Below are 26,710 nucleotides of genomic sequence, written 5' to 3'. Positions count from 1 at the left end.
AACTGGAGTTAGAGCCAAGATGGTGGAATAAAGGCAGGGCCTGGCCAGAGTTTCCCCCCAAACAATTCCAAATACCTTTAAATAATTTCTAACTAAATTCTAGAGTGGCAGAACCCACAAAAATTGTCCAGCCCAAGACAGCTTGGAAGATCCACGGGATGGGTCTGTTAGAAAAGGCCCTGCTGTGCAGCACTGGAGTGAACCAGCTCCAGTCATCCAGGAACAGATCACGGGGGCTCCTGAATCCCTGGGGGTGCCTGGGTCCATGGCAGCAGGGTGGTTTCCGGACCTCTCAGCCCAGGGATTGCCAAAGATAATTGGGAGGGAAACTCAGCAGGAAAATTCTGTTGTACCAGAGCGAGAGTACAGCCCAGTCTGGTGCAAGCTTAAGCACAGATCCGGCTCCAGGGGATCAGGAGCAGGCCTGGGGAGCCACCCAGCTGCAGCTTCTATAGTGCTCAGTTCACAGGTGGTAAGGGAGTTGGGGGGAGACTGCAGAGGTCTCTTTGCTATCCCTCAGGCAGGACTCTGTGACTTTGCCCATAAAAGGAGCAGAGACACAATACAGCTTACTGCCTGAGGCAGAGCCAGGATCCTCCTCATGGTTCCAGGGCAGAACAAACCCACAGATATGCCCACATAGCAGAGCATAGGCCAGGAGAGCAGTCATAGTCTTTCATAAGACTTTGGAGGAAGTGAGAAATTCTAAGTCCCTGAGGGGGGGGTGTCCTTGAAAACAGTTGCAAAAACCCTCAAAACCTGGGACAGTGCATCCTCTACCCTCCAAGCAGGGACCCATCTTAACAATGAGTTAAACTCAAGTCACAGACTTGGGAAATGAGCAAACAACAGAAGTAAAAAAATGATCATAGACAATTACTTTGGTCCTATGGAGGCTCAAAATACACACTCATAAGATAATAAAGTCAAAGTTTCTACAACTAAAGCCTTCAAGAAAACTGAACTGATCTCAAGCTATGGTAGAACTCAATAAAGATTTTGAAAGTCAAGGAAGGAAGAGGAAAAATTGGGAAGAGAAATTGAAAAGTGAATTGGGAAAATCACGAAAAACCAAGTCAACAACTTGGTGAAGGAGATACCAAAAAATACTGAAGAAAATAATATCTTAAAAACCAGTTTGATGAAATGAAAAAAGTAGTCCAAAAGGTGAAGAGGAGAAGAATGCCTTAAAAAAGTAGAATTGACCAGATGGAGATACAAAAGCTCTCTGAAGAAAATAATTTCTTGGAATTTAGAATGGAGCTGAGGGAAGCTAATGACTGTGAGAAATCAAGAAACAATAAAACAAAACCAAAAGAATGAAAAACTCAAAGAAAATGTGAAATACTTTATTGGAAAAACAACTGACCTGGAAAGAAGAGATGATTTAATAATTAGTGAACCTGAAAATCATGACCAAAATAACAGCCTAGATGTTATATTTCAAGAACTTCTTCTCCAGGAAAACTGCTCTGATAACCTAGAAGCAGAGGATAAAAAATAAATTCAAAGATTCCACCAATCACCTCCCAAAAGATGTACCAAAATGAAAACTGCCAGGAATATTACAAATTCCAGAACTCCCAAGTCAAAGAGAAAATATTACAAGCAACCAGAAAGAAACAATTCAAATATTATGCAGCTACAGTCAGGAGAACACAGGATTTATTTAGCAGCTTATACATTAAGGGTTCATAGGCTTGGAATATGATATTCCAGAAGGCAAAAGAGATTGGATTACAACCAAGAATTAACTATTCAGAAAAACTAAACACTCTTTCAGGGAAAAAACAGACATTCAATGAAATAGGGGACTTTCAAATTTTCTTGTTGAAACAACAAGAGCTGAACAGAAAGGTTGATCTTCATGAACAGGTCTAGGAGAAGCATAGAGAGGGTGGATGGGAAAGGCAAATCATGAGGGACTTGATGTTGAACTGCTTATATTTGTATATGGGAAAATAATACTGATAACTCATATGAATCTTCTCATTTATTAGGACAGTTAGAATGAGTATGTATACATATATATATATATATATATATATATATATATGGCACAGGAGAGAGTTGAATTTGAAGGAATAATATTTTAAAAAGGTAGAATTAATGGGAGGGAAGGAAAGTGTTGAGAGAAAGGGAAAGGAAAGGTAAAATGGGATAAGTTATTTCACATAAAAGAAGCAAGTAAAAGCTTTTACAGTGGAGTAGAAGGGGGAAGATGAGGGGGAGTGAGTGAGCCTTACTCTCATCAGAAGTGGCTGAGAGAGGGAATAATATACACATTGAATAGGGTTATAGAAATCTATCTTACCCTAAGGGAAAACAGGAGAGGAAAGGGATGGGAGAAAGGGAATAGGAGAAGGGGAAGGGGTTGTAGGTGATAGAAGAGTGGGAGAGATTAGATACAACACACTTTTGAGGAGGGATAGGGTGGAAGGAGAGAGAGAGAATAGAATAAGTGGAGGGAATAGGAAGGAGGGAAATACAGCTAGTAATAATGACTGTGGAAAAAATATTGAAGCAATTTCTCTGATGGACTCATGATAAAGAATGATGTCTGAATAAGACTAAAGCATTCTTTTTTTCCCCCCACATTATTTTTCATGATTTTTTTTTCTTTGTGTGTTTGTGGGGTTATGTTTACTTACACATTTTTAACATATGGGGGGGTAGGGTGGGAGGAAGAGAGAAAATTTGGAACTCAAGGTTTTGGAAGTAAATGTTGAAATTTGCTTTCGCATATGGCTGGCAGAAAAATTTAAAAATACAATACATTTTTTAAAAAAGAAAAAGTATGGCAAGAATTTAATGCCAAAGATCAGCATTAATGTAGCAGGGCTAGTTGTGTAAGAGTTAGTCAGGCAACAGGCATTCATTAGGCATCAGCTGTATACTAGACCTGGTACTAAATGCCAGGAATACAAAGAAAGGCAATAGACAGACCCTGCTCTCCTATTCAGATTAAGGAAACTAAATAAACTAAACATACAAGCTATAAAGAGTAAATGAAAGGTAGCCTTGAAAGGGAAGGCACCAGCAACCAAGGAGGAAGAAGAGATGTATTAAGTTCTCCTGGAGAAGGAGGTCTTTGAACTGCGACTTCAAAGAAGATATGGGGAGGGAGGGAAGAGACAGAGCATTTCAGGCTAAGAGGGAGGCAGGAGTTAGCAAGTGGGCCCATATAGCTGTTGCTATTCAGTTGTTTCAATTGGGTCTGACTCTTTGTGACTTCATTTGAGGTTTTACTGCCTAAGACGATAGAATGACTTGTCTTTTCCTTTTTCTTTTACAGGATAGAGTAAAGTGACTTGCCCAAGTTCACACAGCTATTAAGTGTCTCAAGTCTGATTTGACTTGAGAAAGATGAGTTTGGTACTCTGCATTATGGCACTCCCAAGCTGATCTATCCATACAGCTGCACTGAAAAGTATAAGAAAGGGAATAATGTGTAAGGAGGCTGGACAGGTAGGAGAGGACCCAACCAGCACTTCATCTTTTCCCCTAGAGTCAGCAATGGACATCTAAAGTTTGCTGAGGAGTGAAGTGATGTGACCAGGTCTGAACCTGAGGAAACTAACTTTGAAAGCAGAGTTAAGGAAAGACCCGAGGCAGGGGGGATCAATCAGAAATGACAGTAAAGAAGCTAAGGAGTTGGGTTTAATTCTCACCTCTGATACTTATTACCCCACATCTCTGGTCTTAGTTTCTTCATCTGTAAAAAGAGGAATAATAACAAAAACAACCTATCTCCTAGGGTTTTAAGGATCAGTTAAAAGAATATGTGGAGAGCCCTTTGCAAACATTACCGTGCTCCATACATACCTATTAGGTTATTAGTGACTATGCTGTCTTGGAAAAAACAAAACCTACCACTTTCTTTTTCTGGGTCTCAGTTTCCCATTCATGAATCTATGGTCTCTTTAAGGCCCTTCCAAGCTCAAACATTCTAGAAATGAATGGCACAGTTGAAATTCAATAAATACTTGCTGATTTACCTGGAGGGCTGGGTAGAGGTGGTCCAGAAGTCAGAGAAATCAACAGAAAACATAATCATAGTTTTAGAACTGGAACAAGACTTAAGAGATTATCCAGTCTAGCCTTTCTTGCTTTATAGATGAGAGAACAAGCCCGGAGGTGATGTGACCTGTCCTACATGACCCAGGGAACAAGGAGCAGAACAAGGATGAAAAGCCAGGTCCTTTGCCTCTCAGAACTGGGCTTTTCCTAATGCTGGAGCAGAGGGCTAACTCTGGGTCTCCTGCCCAAATCACATACACACACCATGTTTTTAAAAAAGTAATCCTTCAAACTTATGCAAGCATTAGCATCTTGACTTTGGAAGAAAATAATTATAGCTAGGCTCACTGTGATGTCATTTAAAATGCGGCAAATAGCAATGTCAATCCACCTCTCACTTGGCTTGAAAAGAATGCCAGCTTCTGGATTCTTTTCAGCCAAGTGACAGGCTTGACAACAAGTGTGGGCCTTCTCTTCAGCAGGAACATGCATTCATCCTTCAGTTCACAGTTCTCTAAGAGAAGTGCTTGGCAGAAAAAAATAAATCTGTCTGGCCCAGTGCTCATCAACCTGCTTTGGAAATCTGATGAGCCACTCAGAGACCACGACTCCCCAGAACAAGGGCTGCTTTTACACTGAATGCTTGGAGAGATAATGAAATGCTCCCATAATATGTGTGTGTGTGTGTGTGTGTGTGTGTGTGTGTGTGTGTGAGAGAGAGAGAGAGAGAGAGAGAGAGAAAGAGAGAGAGAGACACAGACAGACAGAAACAGAGAGACACGGGCAGAGAGACAGAGACAGACAAAGAGAAAGAGACAGAGACAGAGACAGACTTGACATACACACAGAGAGAGAGAGAGAGAGAGAGAGAGAGAGAGAGAGAGAGAGACCATAGTAGATGGAGAAATAATATTATTCCTTCAAAACTGAGTTTTCCTTGGACCCCTCCTGGCCTTTTTTACCTTGGTAAGTGCAGGAGCAGAGTACCACATAAGGTTAGGACTTTTGAAAACTCCTTGGAATCAAAGCATACCTCTTCTCCTCCCCCCAAAAAAGGTTTAAAAGAAATTGACTAAGGAGGTGAAAATGCCAAATCTTAAATTCAGAGACTCAGAATTGAGTGAGACCTCAGAGCTGTCTAGTCCAACCAAGAATCCTTCTAGAACATAACTGACAAATATTCACCTATCCCTCACCTAGATACCTTCAGTTCATTCTATCTGGTCAAAGATGTTTTGGATCCTAGTTATGGTGTTCAATGAATTAGTCAAATCTCTCTTACTTTCTTATCATCTATAAATATTGAAATCAAACTATCTATCCCTGTATCCAAGTCACTGACAAAACTTATCAACAGTACAAAGCTAAGGATCAATCCTGCTAGCTACTTGTCTCAAAACTTATTGTGATTTGTGATCAAATCATTTCCTGGGTATAATTATTCAATTAGAAGGGGGAAGTGGGATCACAATCCCATGCTCAAACAAAAACTAATGTATTTTCTTGAATTCATCTCTTCTCAGTGGATACCAATCACCATTGACTTCCCTCCAGATTCTTGCAGCCATACAAAGAGATATACACAGATGAACAGTCATCTATCTGCCCTTTCAGACACACAGTATATAAGAGTCATCTTAATTGTCTAGAACTCTGGCCCTGAAGGAGCAAGACTCATTCACAGTATTAGTGGAGAGGGGTAAATGGCAGGAAGACATTTAGCACTAAGTATCACAGGGGTAATACATTGCAGCATGGCATTGCTTCTGTAAGCACTGAGGTTTGATAATCAAAAGCCAAGGAAACATTTCTATGTTAAATTTGATGGCCAATGGAGCAAAAACACTTTCAAATGGGCTGGGAAGCTCCCTTGAAATAACTCGAACCTGCAAAACCAAACAAACAAATACAAAAATGAAAGCCAATCCCTCCTCCCTCCCCCACCAAAACACAAACACTTAACTACCTGATAAATGTCCTAGATTCTGCCCTGTCGAGCAAATTTGCTCAGTTTTCTTATGTTAGCCTCCCCCCCCCCCCCCAATATCTCCACATACTAAGATCCTACCTATCCATAAAGGCCTAATTCCAATGTCATTTTCCTCAAGAAGCTTTATCTAACTTTCAGCCAGGCAGGCTGGAGGTTACTTCTTTCTCACCTATTCTCATTGCAGCCTATATTCTTCATTTATTAGTTTAAAATAACCATTTAACAAATACGAAATATCTACTGTGAGCAAAGCATTCATAAACTTATATTCCAACTTGAATTATCATTTCTGATATACCTTCCCAACTAGATAGTAAGGGCCTGGACAGAAGGACCAGATCTTATCTAAACTTTATATAATTCCCATATAAACTTTATATAATTCTCTGTAAACAGAAGGTTTTTGATTTTAATGTTTTATTTAATGAAAGTTGATTGCTTAGTGAATATTTAGTAGGTACTCCTGGGAACATAAATGTGGGGACTTCCAAGTTAAATGCTAATGTCCCTTCAATTAACCTGGATAGGTTCAACCTCCTTTTTTAACTTGATTTCAACCCTTACTCTACCTCAGTCTCAGAAAGGGATGGCCATATCCTTAATCTTATCATTGCTCACCCACAAATGTTCTACCCCCACAATCTATGATTTTTGAAATTCTTCAGACTACACCCTCATGTCTTTTCTATGCCTTACCCCTTCTAACTTCTTTCTACATCTTCATTGCAACCTCAAATCAGTTATCCCCTGGTTAAAGGATCTTGAGACTTTTTTAACAGACAAATTTGCCAAGTCCCAGGTATTGGGCAAACCTTATCATCCTGACAGAGTAGCCTCTGCCCTTCTGATTGAAGGTGATGCTATAAATTCCATGAGTTCAGTTCAGACATTTCATTTCTCCTGGGACTGGTTTCACAATGTACCTCTCCACACCAACCTATACCTTCTTCTTCCCTGTCCCTGGCTTTTTAATTTTCTTTTCTGTGCCCCCTTCTCTTACTAGAGTATAAGCATCTTGAAGGAAGAGACTATCTGTTTTCATATTTGTACCTCTAGTACTCAGCAGGGAAGGTCATTAATAAAAGTTGATTGACTGAAGACATTCCATTCCTCTCTGCTTTCCCAGGACACCAAACATGCTTTGATCTCATTTTCTTCTCTTCAAAAGTCCTTTAGTAGCCAGTTGGATGATACTCAACTCTTCAACCCCTTGCTTCCCCTTGCTTCATTGTTCAGTTAAAACTGCTGGCACTCATCCTTTTCTCAGTCCCAGCTCTGGATCATTTTCCATCTATTCTCTCCATTGCTGTTTTTGTGCTACTAAATTCTACTGAAAGAGACCTACAACCATGCTGACTGGATCTGCTGAAAATTTATCTTACCTGATTTCACCTGGGCTCTCATTGCTGTAAGCCAAACCTTTTATTCTTCACTTCATCTCACAGAGACTGTCCCAAACCTTTTCTTCTTGAGCCACCTATACCATTCTAATCCCAGGGACTTCCTCTCATTGGAGGACCTCTCCTCATAATTCACAGAAAACAATAATCAGATGCTGAGACTTTTCAGTCTAACCTTCAAATTTCCTCAGCATCATTTCTCATCCTTTTTTCTTCCTTAGAGGATAAAATGATCCTATAACTCTTCTGTTTGTACCCTTCACCTCAACCTAAATGTTGCTCAAACTCAACAGGTACAAAAAGAACTCATTATCTTTTCCTCTAACCTAGTCTTCTTTTTAACTTCCCTATTTCTGTAAAGAGCTATGCTGCTCTTCAGTCACCCAGAAGCAAATCCTTGGAATCATCCTCAACTCTTGCTCTCATTCACTTCCCCCTCACAGCTATTCATTTGTCACATCTCATCAATCAACCCTCCTCAACATCTCTTCCCTTCTCCCTAGTTCAAGTCCTCATTCTCAATCACTTGGACAATTAAAGTTTGCACTTGGATTTCTTCCAGCTAGCTTCTTCCAATCTACATTACCCATAGTTGCCAAATTGATATTAACTTTAGTACAGGTCTGTTGATGTCACTCCTTTAATTAAAAAAGTGTCCGTGACTTCTTATTTTCTTTAGAATAAAATAGAAACTGCCCTGTTTGGCATTGAAAGCTCTTCCTAGTTTGGCTCCAGTCTGCTTATCCAGGCTGATGACACATTGCTCCCCCTCATGTACTTTGTGTTCTAGCCAACTTGGCCTCCCTGCTCTACCCATCTCCTGTCTCTGGGCATTTGGACAGACTGTTCCTAGGCTGAGAATGCTCTTCCTCCTCAATTCCAGCCCTAGGAATCCGTCGTACCCTTCAAAGCTCAGCTGAAAGACCCTGCCTTCAAAAGGCCTTGCTAGTTGCTTCCAGTTATTGGTCTTGTGTACTTATTTTGCTTATGGTTGTTGACATATATCCCAGTAGAATATACATTCTCTGAAAGGAGATATTTTTCTCATTTTTGTATTTGTATTCCTAATACAGTGCCTAATATTGAAGTAGGTGCTAAATAAATGCTTGATAATGGACTGATAAATTTTTCATATATCATTTGCCCACTAGAATTTTACAAAGTGTTGATGAGTACATGTAAGTGTAGCAGGATTCGATCTGGACCATATAAGTCCAAACATCACAGCCAATATCATTAAATGGATTAATAAATGGAGTATTTTAATTATGATCCAGTAACAGCTAGGTTCTTAAACACAGAGCTGAAACAGTTTCTTAGCTGTTAGGAGATTTATGGTTACCTTGATCCATCTAGACTTGAATCAAAGAACCACAGAATTATTAGAGCCATGAGTGACCTCAGATTATCTGGTCCCACTAAGTACTTACAAAATGCTCTCTCTACAATTTTCCCAATCCAATCTGATCCAATCTCTTCTACCTACTTTTGGGAAACTAATTGTGAGACAATTTATCTTCACATGAAGCCTAAATCTACCTCTGAGCAGCTTCTATTATTTACTCCTAATTTTGCCTTAGGAGTGTTTGGGAGCACATATTTAACTCCTGTTCCATATGAAAGCCCTTCAAATAATTGAAGATAATTATCATGTTTTTTCCTCCCACCCCAAACCTCATTCAAATCTATTTTACAGGGTGAGTATTCCTAGTTGATTCAACAGATTGGCATATGGCAAGGTCTCAAGACTTCTCATCCTACACTGGAACCTTTCTGATTTCTAAAATATACCACACCAAAATGAGCATAACCACCCAGATAGAGTTCAACTAATCAAAAATACAAAGGGATTATTGCCTCACATATTCTGCATAGTATCTTTGTCCTAAGATTACATCCATTTTTTTGTACTTTAATCACAGTTAACTCATACTGAATGTATAGGAGCTACAAGATGGCAGGGTAAATAGCATGCCTAGACTAGAGTAAGGAAGTTCTGGGTTCAAACCCAGTCTCAGACACTTAGTTGCTGTGTGAACCTGGGAAAAAGATCACTTCACCTCTCTTTGCCTCAGTTTCCTCATCTGTAAAAATGGGGATAATTATAACACCTTTACAAGGTTGCTGCTAGACTCAAATGAGATAATGTTGGCAAACACTTAGCACAGAGCTTGGCTCATAGGAGGTACTAAATGAATGTTAGCTATCATTATTATTATTATTATTATTATTATTATTATCAATATCCACTAAACAAGGTCTCCAACTCATAGTAATCACTGAATAAAACCTCATTGAACAACTGACTGGTTGACTGACTAATCCCTAATATTCTTTCCATTTGAACTGTGTTCTAAACAGAACTCCCCCATTTTGTATTTATAAAGTTGATTTTTTTAAAACCCAAGTACAGGACTTTACATTTAATTATGTTTAATATCTCTTATTGGATCAGGCCAGTCTTTTTAGACTTAATAGATTCTGATTCTGTCATCCAAAGAAGTTGTTAGACCTTCTAGCTTTGTGTCATTAACAAACCTAAAAAGTATGCCGTTATATCTTCATCTCAATTATGAAAAAAGTAATCATTAGCACAAGTCTCAAATGGATCACTGGAAAGGGTGGGGGGCACCTGACCAGCAAGCTCCTCCCATTTCACACTGAACTTTTGGGATCAAGGAGAACAAGTGTGAGCCTTCCTCTATATGACGTATGTTCAGATCTTGGAAGACCTCTATCATGTCTTTTTCAAGTACTTGGGTAAGTACACTGTACAATCTTTTTTTTTTTTTTTGCAAGTCAATAGGGTTAAGTGGCTTGCCCAAGGCCACACAGCTAGGTAATTATTAAGTGTCTGAGGCCGGATTTGAACTCAGGTACTCCTGACTCCAGGGCCAGTGCTTTATCTACTGCACCACCCAGCCATGCAACACTGTACAGTCTTAACAGTCCTATTTGTCTCCAAATTTGGCACTTGGGAAACACAAAGTTATAAAAAGATTTGTGTCCTCTCATGGAGTTTATAGTTAGTTAGGAAGAGGGGGTGAATGAAAGAAAAAACAAGAAAGCCAAGTTGGGATCTTCAGATATGGAGTCAGAAAATTTGTGTTTTGCATGACTAGTCCCTACAATTCATAATAAACATGGAGATTAATAGCTGAAAAGAATCTCTAATGGTGAATGATATTATTATCATAACTAGTTAGAACCCAAGTAAAGTAGAGACGTTTTTCTTTCAATCTCTCAGGGATTTCTATTTCTTGCATTAAGTTATAAAGTTGGCTCCCAAAGCAATTTCTTAAGGGCGAAAATCATTATCATTTTCCTTCAGCAGTTAGCAAGCAAGTACTAAGTACTGCAAACTGTCTTCTGGCACTAGGAAATCATGTGGGCTCGATGACTCACTGCGTCTGGCCCAGAACAAATTACTAAGTCTGATCCAACTGCAACCTTGAATGGATATTTGCCCATATTACTATAAAATAAAGAGGTCACTGCCATTTGGCTTTAGAAATATCTGTTAGCAGAAAAAGGTGTGGATGCTGCCATTAACCCTGATGCTGGAAGACTAATCCTTCTGCAATGTTGCTGTTAATTAAGAATTTCTCTTTTAAATAATAATAGCCAACATTTTATAGCATTTTATAATTTTCAAAGTACATTCCAAACAATATTTCATTTGATTTCTATAGCAACCTTGTCAGTGAGGGTCTAATATGGCTGTTATTTTACTAAGTGAAATGAGGCTGAGATTAACTGGCTTGTCCAAAGTCACACAGTAAGTATCTGGAATAGGATTTGAACCCAGGTCTTTCTGATTCCAGATTTTCTTCTCTATCCACCATACCATGTTATCTCCTCTGATTCTTAGACTTAGGTCAGTCTTTTTCATTAAGTAGGAAATAGTGAATCATTTTAGAGTACTATTCCTCCAGGGGCTTCAGGATTTCCTTTGTGTGACATTCCTTCTACAGATGAAGGATGTATTCTCTCTCCCCTCCCCACATTCCTTAATGTCCCTTTCATCTTTCATTAAAGATGAATTCATCTTCTTTCTGCTTGCATGTACACATGCTTCTGCCTTCTTTACTCAAAATCATTCAATAGCTCTTTCTTGTCTACTGAATAAAGTTTGAAATCCTTTGCTGAGTAGCCAGAACCCCCACATTCTGGAAACTTTTTTTCAGTCCCTTTCCATAAAATTCCATTCTCATATTCTACCTTCTGACCAACATGTTCCCTCAATCTGCCTGAAGATCTTCCATCACTGCTTTTGCTCTGCAAGTGTAAGAAATAAGAACCTAGACTTAGAGGTAGAAAGACAGGCTGCCACATCCTTCTGATAATTAGCTTAATTAATCAAATCTAACCTCTGACAATGTCACTGGAGAGGCCACTTAACCTCGGTTTTTGTTAAACATCTCCCAAGTTGTAAGGGCTACTCTCTAAATCAAGAAGGATTGCTTACACAGAAGTTTCACACATTGACAAAACTGGATGCCTACAAATTTTTGAAACATGCCAACTTCCCCTTGCCACCTGTTGAGTTCTTGCCAATTCTTTCCAACCCAATTCTATTACTACCTGTTTCAGAATTCCTCCCCATGATCCCTTCTCTCAGCTGGTTTAGGAAAAAGATACCCTTCAGACTTGACATGGCACTGGGCTTGCAGTTCTTTGATACATTGATGAATTATTCCATATCATCAGTATTTAACATTTTGTCCCTATATTAAAAATAATAAGAATTAATAGCTTTGAGAGGTAGTTAGGTAGCAGTGGAATTAGGAGGATCTAGGTTCAGATCTGGATTCAAATGCTTAAAAAATACTTAGCTTTGTGATCCTGGGTATTCTGCCCAAAGGCCTAATAAGATTTCTTGGGGTTTACAGGCCCCAAATCACTCAGGCTGTCCTTGACTGGTCAACAGAGGGTCTCAGGTTAAACCACTTGACAATCGTTTGGGTCCTGATTGGTTCAGAATGAATTCAAACAGCAATCATTTCTGTTTTAGCCAGAAGCCCTGAGGTCTTCCCCTTCCAGATCCATTTTTTTTTTTGATTATGCAAAAGAGGCTCCAGGCTCTTTTTCTTTCTCACCTCTCTTAATCACTGAGATACCCTGAGGATCTTACCCTCCCAACTATTCCCCCCCCTCTTCTTTTTTTTGCTGAATGGTCATTCTAGGCCTCTTTGCCTCATTTTTCTCTTACCTAACCTTAATGACTAAATGAGTGCTGCCTCCATCTGAAGCAGAGAGAAATATCATAATCTTTTCCCTTCCTGTATTAGTGATTAATATTGTAATCCAGACAAACGTTATAATCCATCTCTGTCTGAATTGTTAGAATTGTTTCCCTTCTGAATTGGCCTTGCAGACCCCCATTCAGCAGGGCCCTGGTGGGGGGCCAAGCTGTAGGTCTGACACCAGTCACGTATACCTTGTTAACAGAGACACCCCCTGGTATGTCCCCAGAAGAAGTGCTCACCTGGCATATCCTGTGGGCCTCTGATTTCCTTCCCATTGTTATCCAGCACCTCAGCCCCTTCTGAGATGTAAATCCACTGAAATAATAAGAACAACCTCAACCTTCCTGCCCCCCCCCAACTCCTCCCTGACCCTTCTCCTAGGACAGACCACATGCCCAGCTCCCCTCACCAAGGTGTGTGTCTGACACTAGTCATGTTCGGGTGCTGGTCACTCTTTGTACCTCCTTTGGCCGCTCCTCGTAGGGCCAGCTTGCTAGGCTCCTTTATAAGCTATACCCATTCTCTCTGCCAGGCTGCCTTACTAACACAGTGCAAGTATGCCCTTGCAGCTGTCTTCCCTTCTTTTCTTAACTTTACTATTTTTCTTAAAACATTCAACTTCTTTATTTAGTTGCTTCTCATAACCCTTTGCAGTAAATGGTAGATTAAAGTTTATGCCTTACTCTCCTTGGTCAGAGTTCTTGGTTTTCATTAACAAACAAACCCCTGGTGGTCTTTATAAGCCCCCAGCACTGCCTACTTCCTAGGAACCATCTTCAAAACTAACTGTGACCTGGGAAAGACCTTAGCTTTAAAAGGCCAAGGTCTTCCACTGTATCTAGGGCTGTATCCAGTCGTCCTGCTCCATATCTGACCACTGGATCCAGATGGCTCCAGAAGAGAGAGTAAGGCTGATGACTTAACAGCATCCGCTCACTCAAATCTAATTCACATGCATGTCATGGCATCACTTCCCTGACGTCATGGTCTTCTTTGAGAACAAAGGATCAACAACACCAGCTATTACTACAGATCAGGCCCTGTGCTAATGTGTTCCACAGTGATTACACTTGATCCTCACAACAATGCTGAGAATCAGCTGTTATTACTCCATTTTACAGAAGAGGAAATTGAGTAAACCAGAGGTTACCTGACTTGCTCAGGGTCACAGGGCTAGCCAATGTCTGATGCTGCCATCGGACTAAGGTCCTTCTGACTCCAGGCTTGCTGCACTAGTTATGAACTCCCCAGGGGCAGAGGCTGTGTCTAATTTAACCTTCTTGTGCCCCCCAGCACACAGAGGCCTTCCCCTGGTCATTCCAGCACCTGAGGGCTACAGGTCTGGCTCAGAGCCCTCTGCCCATTATGCCATGCCCTATACTTCCTTTCTAGTCACACATGTGCTCAGTGATATTTTTATGCTTTGGCAGTAATGCATTGTTCACTACGCTGGTGGGTTTGGTTCATTTTGGTGACACCATTTCTGTCAAAGATACAGCTGGGACACATCTGGCCCAGGACTGTCCCTCTCCCTGTCTCAAGGGTCCACCACAATCCACTGTGTGGAATCATGACATTTTTGGCTTATTTCCCACCCCTTCCTGCCCTGAACTTAATATTTATCTCATTCAAGTGGATCTCACTCTATGCATTCTCACTGACCCTAGACCTTTCTCTTCCTTCAAGATTCACAGTCAAGGACTTTTGCTGTAGAGAAAAAACCAATGGGCTTGAAATCAAAAGAAGAGCTGGTCCCAGTCCTGGCTGTACCACTTATGGGTTGTGTGACCCTGGGCAAGTTTTTGACATCTCTGAGCTTTAGGTTCTTCCTTTACAAAAGAAGGGAGCTATGCTAGATGGTCTCTCACCTCAACAATTGATCAACACAACGAGCTACATGTTGGAGACAGAGAAGAAAATTGGGTCAATTATGTCTAGAAATTATTTCCTTAAGTTCAAAGGGGGCCCAGGCAAGCAGGGCAGTTGTGGTACTATGATATTCAATTTAATAGACACAAACAAACAAACAAGACATAATGAAATTCGGAGTTGCATAGAATATCTTCTTTTTGTTCTTCTTTGGCTATCAAAATGTTCTTATCCGGCAGTATTTATTAGGCCCAAATAAAAAAAGACCATTATTTGTAAATAGTTTGTGTGACCAAAGTTTCTCTTCTTAATAAGTTGTATCAGTGCCAACCTATGAATGCAGATTTTTCATTTTTATAGAAATCACATATTTATCTTATCCAAAAGATATTCGGAACTCACATCCCTTGGTGCTTTCAGGTAACAAAATTCTTTCACCACGACCCACAGCCAGGAGAAAAGTAAATTCAGTATTAGCCACCTTCCATCCAGCTTCCCTGCCCACCATTTTATAAATGAAGACACAGGATTGAAGAGATGAGATTTGCTCAAAATCACATTCCAAGTAAGTGATCGAGGCAGGACTTGAAAACAGGATTGATTGTCATATAAGAACTAACAATTCACAGGATTTCAATTTAGAGCTGGAAGAAACCTTAGAAATCTATAATTTAGCAATTCTCAAACTTTTTTGGCATCAGGATTCCTTTATATGCTTAAAAAGGACTGAGGACAGAGCTTTTGTTTATGTGGGCTCTATTAGGTATCTACTAGATTATCAATTAAAACATCTTGGTATTATTATGAAAATAGTTTTGACCCCAAGAACCTCAGAGAGGGTCTTTGGAACTCATCAAGGTCTCCAGACCATGTGCTGAGAATAGTTATGTATTTTAATCATTTTTCTGAGGGTTAAAGACACTGAGTGACTTATCTAAGGTCATAAAGATAGCAAATGGCAGACCTGAGATTTGAATCCAATTCCCCCCAACTCCAAATCCTGGATTCTTTGCACTATATTGTACTGTTGGCTAAAAGGAATCCTAAAAAACTAGGAAAGGAGATCACAGGTCTTCTTTCAAATACCATACTAAAATATCAGTGTTAATTATCAGAAATTAAAGAGACTTACTTCTTCCAGAGCCCATAATGAGTCAACCATGGGTTTGATCTTCTTCTCGTTGTACAGGGCTATGAGTTTGTCCATTATGCCTTTAATCAGGCCTCCTCGGCCCTGTTTGAAAAGGAGATTGAGGAGCGAAAATCCAGCAATGACTTTGTTCTCCTCATACAGCTTGATAGGGTTCACCTTCTCCACCTGCCACCACTGGGGATAGAAGTGACAAGAGTATTAGAAGAAATGGGGAGGAAAAAAAGCCAGTCCAAGCTCTGTGACCTTGTGAGTGGAAGAGAGCATGCCACCAGAATCTAGAACTTTGGCCACTTGAGATATAATCCTTTATAACCTCAATAATAAAAATAATGATAACAATATTACTGACATTTATATGTTGCTTTAAAGAGTATAGAGTGCTGTGAGATGTTAGGCAAAGCATGTTCCCTTCTGGGAATCAGTTTCCATTTTTGAAAAATGGGCAAATTGAAGAAGAACTCTAAGTTGTCTTCTAGACTTAACATGCTATATTCTAAAGGCCTTTCTAGCCCTAAGATGCAGTGGGAGGCCATATTCCATCCTTGCACCTTTATTCAAGTATAGGTCTCTATGGAACTCTCATCTGTCCCTTAATTAATAGGATATGAAAGTCTTTAGAAATCATTCATTCAACAAACCAACTCATATTAGAGATGTGGAAACTAATTGATCAATGAGTCACGTAAGGTCAAGAGCTAGAAAGTGGCAGAAAGTGGATTTGATTCTCTGCCCTCACTTCCAGAGTTCTCTACGCTCTATCATGCTTGAAGCCCATCCAGAAGCACATACTGCCCTGGCATGGCTGGTTATTTAGCCTGCTGCTGCTGCTGCTGCTGCTGCCAAAAGGACTCAGTCCTAGTCTTCACACCATATGCAGTTTTCAACAGGAGCCCTTGTTTTTCTGAATGTTTCAGTCAAACATGTACACAATACAATTATTGTGTTAACATTGTGCTTATGGGAGCCTGTATTTAGGGGAGAAAAGGGAAAACACTTTGTACAAGTGAATATAATTTGGGACCAATTTGCTTACCCACAGCAATCTGTCAGCATTGAGTTAATTACAGCAACATAAAAATAGCTATTCTTGTTCTGAAACCAGCCATCAAGAGAAATGCTCACAGAGGCATCTTGTCTTTTGATTTTTTTTTTTTAGAATGAAATAATTCTCCTCCCAGATATTAAAGCTCAAAGGAAAAGGAAGCTTTAATGTTTATCTCAGAAGGGCAAAGAAGATTACAAAAAGCAGTTTCAATTAGGAGATACTGAACAGAGGAGATGGTGGTACCAAAGACCCATGGAATTTTGGAACTGGAAGAATCCAGGCTCTTCCTTCACAAAAGGAGAACACTGGACTAGTTAGACGCTAAGGCTCCCTTCCAATCTTGACATTCTTTGTTTAGTGCTGATCCTCACAACAGCCCTGGGAGGAAGCTGCTATGGTGATCTCCATTTTACAGATCAGAAAGGAAATAGAGTCTGTGCTAACTACTTGCCCAGGAAAACAGAACTAGTCAGTATCTGAGGCTGGAGTTGAATCCAGATCTTCCTGACTCCAGATCCAGCATTAATGGCACAGTGGATCATCAAAGTACCTACATCTCCCAGTGTTGTTGGAAAGATCAAAGAATGTTTTGCTTCCTTCTGCTACAACATCCTATGTTCTCTCTTCTCTAGGGAGCCTTGACTCTGACAAGCTTTGAGTTTAAACATCCAAGTCAATATGAATTGATTCTTACTTACTGAAACTACAGGCTAACTGCATTTCTGAGCAAAATGACATAATGGAATGACATTAGGAAAATTACAGCCTTCCCAGCAATGGATAGGCCATATTTCTTTTATTTTTTTATTTTTTGCTAGGCAATGGGATTAAGTGACTTTGTCCAAGATCACGCAGCTATATAATTATTAAGTGTCTGAGACCAGATTTGAATTCAGGTCCTCCTGACTCCAGGGTCAGTGCATACCTAGCTTCCCCAGTTAGACTATATTCTATATCAAGCCAGTTGACACATAGAGAATCTCTGAACCCTAAAGGGGACAGAAATGTGAGGACAGCTAAGGGGCACTGAAGATGGAATTTCTTCTACCACGTCTCCTGTGAATAGTGCCCAGGCTCTCCTAAAGACATCCCAGTGCCAAAACCCCATTGCCTCTTCAGGCAGGCAGGACTGGACAGCTCTAATGATCAGTTCTTCCTCACACTGAACTAAAAGGTGTCTCATGGTGACTTCTACCTTCTCCTTAAGGCCAAACAGAGCCCATCTAATCCTTCTGAACAGGACAATTACTTAATGAATTTAATTAATAACCTTTAGTGACACAAACAAACAAGGCTCCTAATGAGGAACCTCCTAGCAGAACTGTGGAAGGAGGAAAACTACTGTCCTGTTATTCTGCTTTGGTGAGAATTCTGTTTGGCTTTGAAGGACAAGAGAAACATGAGCTAGAGCTCATCCAAAGAATACTGGAGATGGTGGCTTGGTAAAAGGTTCAGTGGAAGGAACTTGGAAGAAGTTTTAGAGAAGGGTACCAACATTTATTAAGTTTCTACTAAGCACTTTACAAATGTGATCTCATCTGTTCCTCATAATAACCCTGCAAGGTGCTATTATTTTCCTCATGTTACAGTTGGAGAAAGTGAGGCAGAAATCCAGTGACTTTCCCAGAGTCAAATAGGTTGTTTTCCTGAGTTCAGGTCCAGTGTTTTATCTACTCTGCCACCAAGCTTCCTACAGAAGGGAAGACCCAATGCCTTAGATGTTGTAGTGTTGTTGATTCTTTTTCATTCAAGTCCAACCCTTTGTAACCATATTTTGAGGTTTTCTTGGCAAAAATACTGGGGTGATTTGTCATTTCCTTCTCCAGCTCATTTTACAGATGAAGAAACTGAAACATCAAACTAGTTATGTGTCTGAGACTAGATTTGAAATCATGAAGAGTCCACCTGGTTCCAAGCCCAGCATTCTATCCACTGTGCCACCTAGCTGCCTAGGATATAGTCCTAAGTACTTAATAACAGATGCCTGTTGAATTAGCTGGAGATATGTTAACCATTGTCTATTGTTTGAAAAACTGGCATTACTGACAGATGAGACTACTTCATTTTGGCTCCTGATAAGAGCTAGGAGCAGTGAGTGAAAATTACAGGGTCACAGATTTCAGTAGGAAGAGAAATTGCTAATAATTACAGCTATCTGCAATGGGATGAGCCTTGGAGGTAATGCTATTCCCATCACAGAAGGTCTAAGGTTGAATAACTACTTCTGGGGAATGTTCTAGAAAAGATTCCAGGTTCAGATATAGCTTGGACAAAATGCCCTCTGAGACACCAAATGGCTTCAGATTCTAGTTAGAATATTCAAATTTTATAAATGTTCTTGATACATAGCAACAAGCTCAATACACAAGCAATCTTTGCTTAAATTAAATTGAACATTTCTTGCATTTTTTCCCCCACCTACCACACCAGAAGAAAACTGGTGCTAGCAAATTCAATTTCATGGTCCGTGTTCTGTTCCTCCAGGCTTTTAAAAATGTGGCCTCATTCTACCAAGGAGGTAGAATCAAACCCTTTGCTAGAATGAATTAACTTCAGAAGAAATGGACAGTGTACCCAACCCATATACATCTATACAACCTTCTAGCAGCACATCTATGACTTCTCCTAGCATTCTATTTGCTGTGCCAATTTGTGCTTAGCCTAGAATCAGAAAGATCTCAAAGCCAGCCTCAGACACTGACCAGCTGTGTGACCTTGACTAAGTCACCTAACTTCTGTTTGCCTCAGTTTCTCCATCTATAAATTGGGGGTAATACTAGCTCCTTCCTTCCATAATTATTGTGAAGATCAAATGAGATAACAATCATTACACAATTACCAGAGCATCTGGCACAATAAGCACTGTATAATTTTTAGTTACTATTCTTTAAAGAAGTCAGACACGTAATAAGGGCCTCGTGCCTGTCAATTAAGCTCTGTCTGCCTTAGTTTCCTTATCTACAAAATGAAGATTCCAAAGAGGGAATATTTGTAAAGTGCACTGTAAGCACTTAATAAATGTTTGCTGCCTTTATTCCCCTCCCAGTTTCTGATCCTATCACCGCCCTCTGCCCGTCCAAATGTGGATTCAAGCATGCATTTCTCCACATAGGGTCCTCTGCTCATCCTTAGACTCCCCATACCCTAGTCTCCTCTCTGACATTTCAGAGTAAATGGCCTTGTAACCAGAGTATTTTTTGACCATCCTTTTGCTAATTGGCCTTTGGTTCCTCTTGTGGCCTGCAGATCTCCAGATGGCTAGAAAGGTACCTCCATATGTGAAAGTGGGCTGTATGTTAGATGTTTGCAAATACTCACTGATTTTGCAAAGCTGAAGAAACTCTTGGTCTCCCCCGTCACAGTATTTGATGACCCTGTGAAGAAAGGACAAGGGACATGAGCCACTGAGAAGAAAGATGGCATGGTGATGGGGTAAAAAGAATACTGGATATGGAGCTGAAAAGCTTGTTTCTCCTGCCTTTGCCTCAGTTTCCTCATCTATCAGCCTGGATGATTTCTAGGACCCCTTCCAGTTTCAGGTCCTAGGAAACAAATTCTTTGGGAAACAAAAGCTTTGGTATTTGCCCTAAATATAAGGACTGTCATCATTTTGGGCTCAGAATTAAAAGGAATTTGAAAATTTTACATTGGGCAGATAACTTGGGGTAACTCCTAAGTTACTTGGGAAAAAAAGGGATGGTAATTGAGAGAAGCAAAAGAATTGAAGTAATTGGAAGTCACATTGAAGGCACTGAATGCAATCTGGGGTCCTTAGCTGGGTCCCAGCCCTAATCCTGATTAGTTGAGGTTGAGGCAGAGTCACTCCTCATGTCCTCTCATTGCTTCTCAGTAAAATGGGGATAGTTTCTATAGCTCACAAAAGCCACTCTGTCTCTTGACACTACATTTTCAGTGGTTGTCCCACCCTGCCTAGAAATCTCTTTCTCTACCTGTTGGCTTTCTGGCTTCCTTCAAGTCTCAGCTAAAATCCCACCTTCTGCAAGAAACCCTTCCCAGTCCACCTTAAAGTGAGACCATTCCCAATTTATGTACATAGCATACAATAGATGCTTAATAAATACTTGCTGACTTGACTTCCTATCTCACAGAGTTAGAATAAGAAAAACACTTAGTAAATTCTAATGATCTAGATCAGAAGTGCTTAACCTGGGGTCTATAGATATCCTTCACTTGACTCAAAGTTAGATTTTAGTGCATCCATGAACCTGGATGGGGAAAAGATTGCATTTTTGCTAGTCCTTTTTTCAAAGGGGGAGGATGCATTCTTTAAAAAAAAGGTTTTATTTATTTTTATTTTATTCTATTTTTATTTTTTTTAGGTTTTTGTAAGGCAAATGGGGTTAAGCAGCTTGCCCAAGGCCATACAGCTAGGTAATTACTAAGTGTCTGAGATAGGATTTGGACCCAGGTACTCCTGACTCTAGGGCTGGTGCTTTATCCACTATGCCACCTAGCCGCCCCCCCAAAAAAGGTTTTATTTTAACTTAATGTCTTCTGTTTCTTACATTATCATAATTAACCCTAGCACCCTTCCACCTTCCCTTCCCAGAGAACCATTCATATAACAAAGAGAAAAAAAAAAGGAAAAAAAATCAGTACAACTGATCAATATGCTGAAAAGTTCAAAAACATGTATGTGGTAACAACTGTGAACCTCCCACCTACCTCTAACAAAAGGGTGAATTGAGGCTTTTTTTCTCATGTCTTTTCATTCAAGTCATGCTTGATCTTTATTATTTTATTACATTCATTTTAGATTTTTTTTGGTTTATTTTCATTGATCTTTCATTGAAATTTATAATTTCCTTCAACTTTTTAAAAAACCTGATTCTGAATTAGGGTTCACCAAACTGTCAAAGGGACTAATGGTGTACATGCAGATGCAGGTGCGCGCGCACACACACACACACACACACACACACACACACAACCAAAAAATTCTTCAATTATCTCCCTGGAATGAAAGGTGACTCACTTCACATAACTTTTTTGGTTATTTTTGAAAAACAGTCCTTTGAAAAGTGATTTGTGCTGACTTATATAAGCCCTTCAATTTAATTGCCTCACTGAAATCCTTTTCTGTGACACACTCAGGAACAAAGAAGAAAAGCATATATGGGTCCAGAAATCATTTAATCTCTCATCTGCTGATGAGTTCTTTTTTTTAAAGTCTTGCTCAGGTTGGAAGTACAGGGGTTAATCATGGGTCCCACCCACTACAGACTGGCATCTGCTTCATTTCCTACCTGAGCCAGTTCACTCCTTCTTGCACAGCTCACCATATTGATGCAGGACTTAGAGACCTAAAGTTTAACCCACCAAAAAACTCCTGAGCTGAAGAGAAACACAGCCTTCTCAGTAGCTGGTATTACAGGCACAGCCATGCCTATCTCTGAGGACTCTTACAGACTTTGGAGTGGGGAACAAATCTATCTAAAGTCACTGTCATCAGAGAGGTCACACCTTTTCTCAATCTCTGGGATCTTGGTGATAGGGGGACTGAAAAATGAGATTTAAGAGTTCAGAATTCCACTCCAATAATTCCCTTACATGAATCTCAAAGTAAAGTCAAAGAATGTCTGAGCTGGAAGGGAATTAGACTCATTAACTATTAAGAGTGTCAGAGATGACTTCATCTAAACCTAGATCCTAGAGAAGAGGAAAGGGAAGCCCAGAGATGAAAGGGTGTGATCCCCCACAGTCACACAATTTATGTAGTGACAAAGGCAGGATGGAAATTCTGTTAAACCTCCCAGACCACATTCCCACCATTTCATGCTGTTTGATCCTGAAGCTATTTATAGTCAACTTTTAGGAATAATAGGTTAAATTAACATATTTATATGCCCTTAGAATTTGTCCATATGAACAGCAGTCCACCTATGAAAACCATGACTTTTTTTTGCAAATTTTTTTTATTGCAAATATCAAGAAATACAAATATGTTCATATAAACAAGGAAGCCTACATAAGAAACTGTGGGCTTCTGTAATATATAGCTTATTTTTAAAGGGCCCATATATGCATATATATCTACATATGTACATAGATTTTAATAAGGTATTATTAAAACTGTTAGGTGTTTTGTGGCCCTTTCCATATTTTTCAGTCTTTTTCTACATATTACAAAATGTTTTATTGATGTCCTTTTTTGTGTGAATAATTATTGTAAAATCAGGTCACATAGTCTGACAAAGAATTTTTTGCTTTGTATTGTTTTGCTGTGTACTCCTCTTGCAAAGTCGCCTTTTAAAGTATATGTTACACAATGGTAGAGTGGTGTGGGAAAGAGGATGGACTTCATATGGGAGATGTGAAAGCTTTTTCTAGTTTGAGGATAATAATAACTTCCCAATCTACTGAACAAGGTTGTTGGAAGGAAAGTACTTTGTTGACTTTAAAGGGTCATAGGAATTATAACATTGTTATTTCTTGACCTGAAATTGGAGCATCCCAAGGAATTATTGATTCCTTTCTCTTTCCCTTTTGTACCTACTCCTTATTAAACTAAACCCTGAACTTGGCACTTGGATTATTCAAGATATTTTATAAAGAATTCCCTTTCAGGGGCGGCTAGGTGGCGCAGTGGATCGAACACCGGCCTTGGAGTCAGGAGTACCTGAGTTCAAATCCAGCCTCAGACACTTAATAATTACCTAGCTGTGTGCCTTGGGCAAGCCACTTAACCCCACTGCCTTGCACAAACTAAAAAAAAAAAAAGAAAAAAAACAGAATTCCCTTTCTCATGGATGGGTTCCATTACATCTTTCTTACTCACCATATAAAATGTATGTTCCCAGGGGTTTGAGAAGACTGAGGCCTTTTCCTGTGTTTTCTCCACACAGACAGTCCAAGACAATATCTACGCCTTCTGGAGAGATTCTAAATGGCAGGAAACAAAATGCAAGACAGATATGCATCACAGAAGAGAAGATAATCCCCATTTACCTTCCCTTTTATTTTTACTAGATCAGAGCTCTAGGATTCTTGCTGTGCTGTCCCCACCTCCAGTTCCATGCATTTGATTTTGCTGCCTCTCTGGTCATCTCTAGTTGACTAACTGGAGATTTGAGGTTCTAACTCAATTGCAAATAGAATAATTAGAATAAATAGAATAATTTAGACAAGCTAGAAAGTGGAAGGTCTGGAATTTAGGCCTTCCACAAACTGCCACTATTTTCCCTTTCCAGTCTTATTTCAAACTATTTCCCATATACTCTATACTCAGACCAAAAAAAGAGCCTCGCCTTCCCCAAACAAATCTACTCTCTGATATCTGCATTCACAATTACACCATCTTTCATCTCTCCCAGATCATGCTCTCCTTGTCTCTGAAGCTCTAGGTTAGACTAGATGACCTCCTAACCCTTTGATTCTATGATTCTGTATACTGCAACTTTCTTTGGTAGATAATAATCTTTTTCTTATTGAGAAGGATATATATATATTTTCCCAGTTTCTAAAAAAAAAGGAAAAAACCCAGGGAATGTGTGACCTGCAGGATAGTGAAATTGTCTATGCCTCCCAGAAATAATATAAACCTTTGTTTGAGGACATGGTTAAGGCAGTTAATTGGTACAGTGGAGAACACTAGATTTAGAGTAAAGTTCTAATTCTGCCTTAGTCACTTAATAGCTGTATAAACCTGAGTGACAACTTCTCTTAGTCTCGGTTTTCTCACGTATAAAATGAGTGAGCTGGACTTAATGGCCTCTAAGGTTCCTTCAGGATCTAATTCTATGATCCAAAAAGAAATGCAAAAACAATAAATGCAAATGTACACAAAACCAAGTTTTTGCATGCTTGAGATTAGGATGGTCTGACTAGATAGTTCTTCATTTGAAAAATGGTAGTGGTTTTAGTGACTTGTAAACTTCTTGGGTCAATGATGTGATATGCCAGTCAAGAAAGCTAATTCAATCTTTGCCAACATTTGGCAAGACATAAGGGTCAGGAATAAGGAATGAGAGAGAGCAGTTTGCTCAGGAAAACAGTACTGGGATAGGATGTTGTCCTGTATGCTACATTTGAGGAAGGCAGTTGATGAGCTGGAGGACTGTCCAGGATGGCAGAGGGTCTTGAATACATGCCACATAATGTCTGGTGGAATGGATTAAAGTCAGTTAACTTGACAGAGAAAAGGCTTGGAAGGACATGATTACTGTTCAGTAATTTTTAAGTCATGTCCAACCCTTCATGATCCCATTGGGGGTTTTCTTGGCAAAGATACTGGAGTGATTTGCCATTTCCTTCCCAGCTCATTTTATAGATCAGGAAACTGAAGCAAAGGGAGTTAAGTAACTTGCCCACTATTAATGTCTGAGGTCAGATTTGAACCCTGGAAGATGAGTCTTCCTGACTCTAGGCCCATCACTCTAACCACTATGCTATCTAGCTGCCCAGAGGGACATGATGGTTGTTTAGAATTATCTGAAGGCTTCATGCTAAGGGGGATTGGAATTGTTTTGATTTGAAGGCAGAATGAGGAGTGATGGGTGAAAATTGAAGAGGAAAAGTTAAACTTGACAGCTTCCTAACCATTACAGCTATCCAAAAGGAAGGGCCTATCTCCCAAGGTAAGTAGTTCTCCTTCACTGGAGATGTTCAAGCAAAGGCTGGATGATCACTTGTCAGGGATGATGATTTGGGGAGGTGGAGCAGTGTCTGACTAGATGACCCCCAACATCCCTTCCAATTTTAAAATTCATTTATTTTTCAGGTCTGTGTGTACCTGCATTGATATATACGTAGGTATTATAGTGATTGCCTACTATATTTGGTGGCTACTTGTGTGTGTATATTCTAAACCCTTACTACTCTGTAATCTTGATTCAGGGCAAGGGAGCCAAGATCAGTGTCTTAGCTAGATGGCACGAGTCCACAGCTGCCTGCACAGTGTTTCACCTTTGCATTTTTCTCACAGGCATGGCAGGGTGGAAGGAGGAGGAGAGAGAGCATGGGAAAAGGGAAAGAAGGGATGGAGGGAAAGGGCTGAGGGAGAAACAGGAAGAGAGGGAGGTAAGATTTAGAAGTAGAATGAAGAGCAGGAAGAAAATGGGGTATTCTGTCTGGTATCTTCTTGTATTCAAAGGAGCTTTCATAATGACTTGTTTAGATGAGGTCTAGAAGGCAGATCTAGAGCCAAAAGGGGAAAACTGTAGAGGCAGAATTATCATAAAATCATAGCTCCAGACATGGAAGAGACCTCAGAAGTTTCATTTTACAGGTGAGGAAAATGAGGCCATGGGAAGTTAAGAGACTTGTCCAAGGTCACACAGGTAATGTGTATCAGAGGCAGAATTTGAACCCAAGTCCTCTGACTCCAGAATCAGTGCTCTTTTTTTTTTGTGCTTGAAGTAAGGGACAAGGGAATAGGCTTCCTAGCAATTAAAGGGATCTGAGGATAGAATAGGCTACCTCCAGAAGCAATGGACATACCATCACTGGAGATCTTCACATGGAAGCAAGGCAACCACATATGGGGAAAACTTCAGAGGGGATTTCTGCTCCAGCTATGAGCTGGATTAGATGCTTTCTGGGGTCCCTTCTAACTCTGAGATTCTGCTATTCCATGAGTGGCAGGTTTTTGTTTTTACTAAAGCAGTATTTCCTTAGGCACAAACTTTAAAGCTGCAAAATATTTAGCAATAATTAGACCTTCTACTTACAGCCTAATTATTGAAAAGGCAAAAACTAAATTCCATTTGTTTGAGTCTATTATAAATATCACCCTATATCCAAATGCCCAATCTCAGCTAATAGCACAGCTGTAAACACACAGTAGCTCTCTTTAATTAAGCAGTTGTGTTAAGCAGTGGGGGGCCTTTCTTGGAAATGAAACCCCTTGTACAGTCAAAGTTCCAATTTCCTAATCCCCCAAATCAAGGACTACCTGGGTGTCCTTCATTCCTACAATGTAATTATCTAGTGGCTGAGCCTGGGGAAATATTTCATGGTCTTTTC

General features: G+C 39.9%; 1 protein-coding gene across 1 annotated transcript in view; it reads right to left on the bottom strand.

Moving 5' to 3' along the window:
* The window catches only part of VAT1L (vesicle amine transport 1 like), a 120,096-nt gene that overhangs the window by 44,395 nt on the left and 48,991 nt on the right, over positions 1-26,710 (bottom strand). Inside the window, exons 5-7 of the mRNA XM_074203689.1 lie at positions 23,526-23,629; positions 20,045-20,100; positions 15,661-15,855 (exon numbers count right to left, since the gene is read on the bottom strand). Of these exons, the coding sequence (XP_074059790.1) occupies positions 15,661-15,855; positions 20,045-20,100; positions 23,526-23,629 (355 nt within the window). The remainder of the gene's footprint in view (positions 1-15,660; positions 15,856-20,044; positions 20,101-23,525; positions 23,630-26,710) is intronic.

This window comes from Macrotis lagotis, chromosome 1, assembly GCF_037893015.1.
Source record: "Macrotis lagotis isolate mMagLag1 chromosome 1, bilby.v1.9.chrom.fasta, whole genome shotgun sequence".
In the NCBI taxonomy this organism is placed as follows: Eukaryota; Metazoa; Chordata; class Mammalia; order Peramelemorphia; family Peramelidae; genus Macrotis; species Macrotis lagotis.
Note: the sequence above shows the minus strand (reverse complement) of the source record. Positions and strands in the feature narration are given on the sequence as shown.